Source organism: Triticum dicoccoides, chromosome 1A (assembly GCF_002162155.2).
Source record: "Triticum dicoccoides isolate Atlit2015 ecotype Zavitan chromosome 1A, WEW_v2.0, whole genome shotgun sequence".
Classification (NCBI taxonomy): Eukaryota; Viridiplantae; Streptophyta; class Magnoliopsida; order Poales; family Poaceae; genus Triticum; species Triticum dicoccoides.
Window position 1 is genome coordinate 368,409,782 of NC_041380.1, and position 6,460 is coordinate 368,416,241.

Here is a 6,460-nt window from a genome sequence, read left to right on the forward strand (position 1 = left end):
CGAGGAGATGTTTAAGTAATCACATCTTGACCCTCAATTCTCACTAATTTCTTTGTGCTTTACATACATAATTCCCAAAACAATGCATCATAATTCCCAAAACAATGCATCCATATAAACATGTTGAATTTTTTCAGAATTTTTTGAAACCTCAATATTATTTTGGCACTATTCAAAATATAGGGCTCACTGGAGCTCGTCCTCCAAACTGACTTTTTGCCAAACCACTCATCTTCCAACATGAGCAGAAGAATGAAACTAGCATGTCTACCAGCTTGTCTTGTATATTCAGAATTCAGAATGTCAATATTCTGCATAGAGCAGCTTAGCGCAGTAGCTGTAAAAGGCAATCATCCAAATTTCCTCTACAATGACCCTTACAGCTACTTTAACTTACCAAGCTAGCAGATAAGCACTATAAATCTACAACAACAAGCTTACATGGCCACCAGACGATGCATATCTATCTGGAAGATGTACATACATGATGATGCCATGAGTAGATTTATATCAGTCGGTGCCTAGGAGGGAGGATGTCAGAAGCGCCTCTTCTGCTGAGGGTACCCAGGGTTCTGCATCCCCATCCCTTGATCAGCCTTCCTTCTCAACTGTCAACGCCAAGAAAATCAAACGGCTTACTGATCGTCACAAGCGTTATTCAAACAACAGTAGCTAGGAACATAACATAATTAAAATATACAACAAACCTGGTGTGGATGAGACTGGCCACCTGCGCCTCTCTGCATTGGAATGTTACCGGGATTCATCCCAACCATGCCTGCTTGGGGTGCTGCGCCAAAGGCACCCATGTTTGCACCAGGAGGCATTCTTTGCATACCACCCATAGGCTGTTGCATTTGCCTTGGGATTTGTCTTGGTACAGGCTGGCCTCCTGGAGGTCCGTTTCCCGATGGCTGAAACATGAATGCATCATGTTATTACAGATCATAGCACGGCAGTTCTTAAGAATTCTTTGGTTCACTCAAAGTGGGACTGAAACAAATCTTCTGAGGAAATTAAACAAGAAACAAGCCTTGCGATGCCTACATCTAACTTGACTGACTGATTAAATATGGTCTGCGCCATTGGAAGATGATTTTGCTACAAGGAAGAAATCTAAATCTCCATAAGAAGCACATTCATTGCACAAGCTTTTCACTAATCTTCTCTAAAAAAAGATTTCCACTAAGCTCTTCTCTATCAAAAAAAGCTTTCCACTAATCAGGTCACAGATTGGAAAATTAAGATTTAGGCAGAGACAAAGCTTCTATTACCGGTTGAGTTGGTTGAAGGCTTGTTGTTCCTTCAAAATCTGTTGAGGTATCTACTGGACGAACAGGATATGTCACAATTTTCTCGCCTGGCTGAGATGGTACAAGTGCACTGACCAGAGAGACATTTTAGGCACAGCGACAAGAAAAACCATCACTTTCTAAAGTAGAGGCAGTTGAGACTCTATTCATACATAACTTACTTTCGTCCAGGTAGCGGGTCCATCCGGAAGTACCTAGCAAAGAGGTGGATGTATTCAGAAGAGTTGATATATCAAACTTTATTCCCCAATATCAGAAGAGTTGACATATTAAACTGTAATCGCCAATATCGCCGCATTACAACTATGATTTTGTCGTGTTCCCTGTATATTTAAAATATTCTACAGCATTAGGACATGAGTTTATCTCAAATCGGCATTGTTTCAATGGTTAAAAGTTATGTGTAATTAGCAATGACAACATTAGGTACAGATCAATCCTACCAGAAGAACCTTTGGTTCCAGGTTTTGGCCGCTTTTGCTTTATGCTTGTGATCCATTTCGGCATTCTTCTAATAGGAAATAACACGAATTCTGTTCTGTTTTGTTTTTTTCCTGCTGTAACGAACTCCTAATTGTTTGTAATAACGGAAATCAGAAGGCAGCCCCTTGTTTTAAAACCATTTTATATGTGAATAAAGGAAACTTCGAGGTTAAAACATAGACATGATTCCAAGAATAATTCCAGACTGCTTCTAAGGGTATCTCCAACGTGGACCCTCAAATCATCCGTATATGTCCTTTGCGGGAGTCCGGACACTTGCCATCCAGTGCTATCCCTCAAACGTCCGCGGACGCGTCCGGATGTCTGAATTCCGGCAAACTGGTAGCAAACCTGGGGGAGCTTTGCGGGAGTCCGGAAATCCATCTGGCCAATCAAAAGCCACCATGTATCCCTCCTCTCCGTCCGGATGGCGGAAGGCCGCTGCTAATTTTTTCCTGTTTGGCGGAAGGTGAAGGAGTTTGGCGGAAGCTGCTAGCATGTTTGACGGAAGCACTAATTAAGTGGCACTAATTAACATATTTGGCGGAAGGGTAGCATCTTCGGCGGAAGCCACTAAATGGCTAGCATGTTTTAACTAGTAATTAAGTGCTAAATAGCATGTTTTGGCGGAAGGGTAGCATCTTATGCGGAAGCCACTAAATGGCTTGCTCCATGTTGGCGGAAGGCACTTAATTAAGTGCTTCATTTTGGCGGAAGGGCTAGCATGTGTTATCTTAATATGGGGCGTTTGTCGGAAGGCTATTTTTTAAAGTTAATAGGGGCGGACATTTAAGGTATGCATCAGCTAAGAACTAGTTAATAGTTATACAGATATGGAAACAGAAGCATCCAAACACGCGAAAGGGGGAAAAGAATAGGTGAAGGTATTAATTATTTACTCATGCTCCAAAGCTTGTGCAGCTGTAATACGCTTTCGAGGGTCATACCTGAAACATGAGGAATACTAGGATGATAAACCAACACATAATAGTACAAAAAAGAACAAAAAATATGTTCATCAACCAACGTAATGTTGACTCCAACAAACTAGAGAGCAAGAGACATACTCAAGCATTCTCGAGAGAAGGTCAAATGCAGGACCCTTCTGCGGCAAGTGAACAATAGTATGAAGACCTGTGTTCTCACTGCAAGGGAAATATGACAGTATATTAAGTTAAATAATAATAAAAGAGATATTTAAGCCTTCTTAGAGCAGCTCAACAATGTCCAACATACTACTTATGCCCCTGAATGTGTTGCTGGTCATTTTGCCAGCATGGAAGATTTGCAAGGGTAGGCCACTTCTCGACCGTAGGATGACCTTCAGAAGAGTTGGGTTATTATCGTGAGTATATTTCTGATGAGCATGACAAATCAAACAAGACAAGCAAAAACAAGGAATACATACCTAAGACCTTAAAAATCTTGTCCAGTTGATCGAGCTACAAGACGTGTAAATCAACTGTGAGATATACCAATCGCATAACGGAGGAAAATTACTTGAGACATGATCATCATGTAAAATATAACAACTTTAGTCTAGTGATGTAATCTAAAAACAAGATGGCAACACTAACTAACTGAGTGCAACTGCCCATACTTGAAAAGGGTTTGGAGTAGCTTTTGCTTCAACACCTTGGAACAGTGGTTTCAGTGTAAGCAATTCGGCAAAAATGCAACCAACTGCCCACATGTCTGGAGATGGTTAAGAGAATAACAGAATTAATGAAGAAAAATAGATAGTAAAAGGATCTGCTTTTCTCTCCCTACAAGGATACCAACAGCACTTGTGTAGTGTTTAGCTCCAAGTAACAGCTCAGGTGCACGATACCAGATAGTTACAACAACCTGAAATTTATTTCAAATCAGGGAATTAGCATAATACATTGCACAGTGTCAAAAGTACTGCAGAAATCTACCATACCACCTCAGCTATTCATGAAGCAGTGTTGTGCAAAATAATACTACTACGTGCCGTAATTAATGTACAATTAGAGTTAAATTTAGAAGGTTTAAGAGGGTATATTATGGGATTTAATGTGGATCCTCCTAGGCCGCCAATGGACTCCAATCAACGGCCAAGATTGCATTCAGATACTTGAACTCAAACATTCAAAATCGGTGCACTGTGTGATAATATATTTGCACGCAATTGCCAATTATAAGCTTTGAGACTATAAGAATAGTGGGAACCTGAGAATACCAGTGGTAACTTGGCGGAATGAGTGAATGACTACATTCCATTACCAAAGTACCATCCTTTGGTTCCCTCATATTACTAGAAATAGGAATGTAGATAGAGCTACTCACCCCATTGTCACTTAGTGGTTTTAGTGGAGCTTGATATATCCTAGCCAGCCCAAAATCAGCAATCTTTATAATTCCATGTTCTTCTCCTTCTCCCATGACCTACTGGGGCACACCATTGCAGCATGCTTAGCAAGCAAAAGAGACAATACTGGACAGATTTGCGTATCAGCGTGAGGCATGAAGCAGCATACCAGTATATTAGAAGGCTTGAGGTCTCGATGGATAATCCAGTTACTGCAGGAGGGGAGACAGGTAGGATAGATCAGATTTTGATAGGATTGACCCAGATAAACATTGCATATATTTACAGTGAAGACATCACAGCTTGTGGAGAATCATGCTTGTCGACTTGTTAATAGAAAATATATATAGACATACCTATGGAGATAGTTGAGGCCATTGAGCAGTTGCCAGAGCAAGGATTTAACTGTGTATTGGTTAATGGAGAGGTTAAGCTTCTCTCTGTGATGCCGAATAACCTCCTGCGGATAGAGCAGTGCTTCGTTAATTAACTATTCCGTAGAGAGAGTTGGATTTGAATTTCATACTAAGAGGTCGACAGGAATGAAAAAGGCACATATAAGCAGGGGACGGGAGTTGCATACATAGAGGTCATGCTCGGCGTAATCGAAGGCGAGATAGAGGGACATGTCGGCGTGGTTGATGTGGACGTTGACGAGCTTGACGACATTTTCGTGGTTGATCTCGCGCAGGAGCTGCAATCAAAGGGCAAGCGCAGGGAGAGAGATTACAGTCCTATATAGCCAGGGTCTGGAACGCCACGAAGGAATGAAGCAACCGGCGGCGGCGATGAGTTACCATGATCTCTCTGATGGCGGTAGGCGAGACGCCATCGCCCTCCTTGGATTGCTTGAACTTCTTGATGGCGATGGGGGAGCCGCGGCGGCCAGCAGCCTGGGGATGCGTTGGCTTGAGGCGCGCGAGGAAAACGAGGCCGTAGGTGCCCTCGCCGATCTTACCCACCAGCTCGTACTGCTGCAGCCACGCGGGGCGGTTTGACCCTCCGCCGCGGCCGTCGCCCATCGCCGACGACGGCAGTCGACCAGATCCCTCTCTTTCTTCTTCTTCTTCCTCTAAAGAGGAAACAGCGGCGAAACACGGCAGAGCTTGTGCAGAACAAACGGATCAGCTAGACTCGCTTCGGGAGGAGCCGGCGACCTAGGGTTTGGGCCCCGCCCGTATCGGAGTGAGAAAAGGGATTGGGGGATCGGATGGGGGCGGGCAGGCTGGGGAAGAGAGTGTTTTTGCAAAATATGCAGCGTGGCCCTTATCCTCGCCTTTGGATGCTGATCGGATGGCTGCAGTCAGTTTCGATTGATGAGTCCACAACTTTGGTTTGTGATTCATACTTTCTCATTCTCATCCTAAAAAACAAAGATTTCATTCCTTCTCCCTGTACACCATCAATATTTTCGTTCTTAAATTTCTCAAAAAATTCTTACTTCATGGGCATGCAAACATGTAAGAAAAGTCTTATATTATACTCCCTCCGTTCGGAATTACTTGTCTCGGATATGGATGTATCTAAAACTAAAATACATCTACATACATCCATTTGTGCGACAAGTAATTCCGAACGGAGGGAGTAGGATGAAATGAGTACTTTATATAGAAGGACAACAACTTGTCTTTTTTTTTATCTCATTTTGGATTGCATATGGTTTTGGACTCGCATCCCAAGTAACCACCTTGTTGTGGAGGAGGGTAGTTGGGTAGCTTGGCAAATTTGCCCCTTAAGGGATACGTTGTTTGCATGGATACGACATCAACGTGTATAGACTTTCCTGACGCATCACTCACACTACTCTTTTCTAAATAATGTGTACTCTTCTCTTAACTACACGTCAATTTGAGTGAAACGAGCGTTTGACGTGGACACAAATTCGACCACCCTGTCAAATTGAAAGTTAAGCAGTGGTAGTTAAGACCCTGAGAGCAAAATAGGGATATATTACACGTTTGATATCCCTCATAATTGGGTTGTAACTTCCTGAGGTGTCACATTTGATGTTGTACATGGTTGTTTAAATCTTACCTTCATCTTTGCTTGGGAAGAACTATGAAGGGGGATACGAACTTTATAAAGCCGGTGCTATTGATGTTTGTGTAGGGCCGCACCCACCCGCATATGAAACTCTAAGGTTTTTTAGGAGGAGGTGGAGGTGTTTTGTAAATGCCTCAAGTTTTTTTATTGGAGGTAGAGCGATATAGAAACTCGACGTATCGAAGGGCGGCATTTTTCACATGGCTACGATGTCTTTTAGTGAAAAAGGCAAGATTGTTACAAAGGATGTGATATGAAATGAGTATGTGTGAAGATGAGTGATTCAAAC

At 42.5% G+C, this 6,460-nt stretch overlaps 1 protein-coding gene across 1 annotated transcript; it reads right to left on the reverse strand.

The window, feature by feature from the left end:
* Positions 1-247: 247 nt before the first annotated feature.
* On the reverse strand, positions 248-5,358 carry LOC119273834 (cyclin-dependent kinase E-1). Its single transcript, XM_037554819.1, has 15 exons — positions 4,926-5,358; positions 4,712-4,822; positions 4,485-4,588; positions 4,298-4,340; positions 4,107-4,205; positions 3,575-3,644; positions 3,397-3,491; positions 3,205-3,238; positions 3,033-3,117; positions 2,864-2,941; positions 2,696-2,743; positions 1,475-1,507; positions 1,275-1,383; positions 708-914; positions 248-608 (listed from the first exon to the last, which is right to left on the reverse strand). Exons 1-15 carry the CDS (start codon positions 5,148-5,150, stop codon positions 537-539), a joined length of 1,413 nt encoding a protein of 470 aa, XP_037410716.1. The 5' UTR covers positions 5,151-5,358; the 3' UTR covers positions 248-536.
* Between the last annotated feature and the right edge of the window lie 1,102 nt (positions 5,359-6,460).

Bases quoted from the DNA above. Each gene is read 5' to 3' on its own strand.
- LOC119273834 (XM_037554819.1), bottom strand. From the start codon at position 5,150: ATGGGCGACGGCCGCGGCGGAGGGTCAAACCGCCCCGCGTGGCTGCAG. The intron at 4,823-4,925 runs GTAACTCATCGC...CTTTGATTGCAG, and splicing joins CCGCCATCAGAGAGATCATG to CTCCTGCGCGAGATCAACCA. The intron at 1,508-2,695 runs GTAAATAATTAA...CCTCTTTGCTAG, and splicing joins GCACAAGCTTTGGAGCATGA to GTACTTCCGGATGGACCCGC.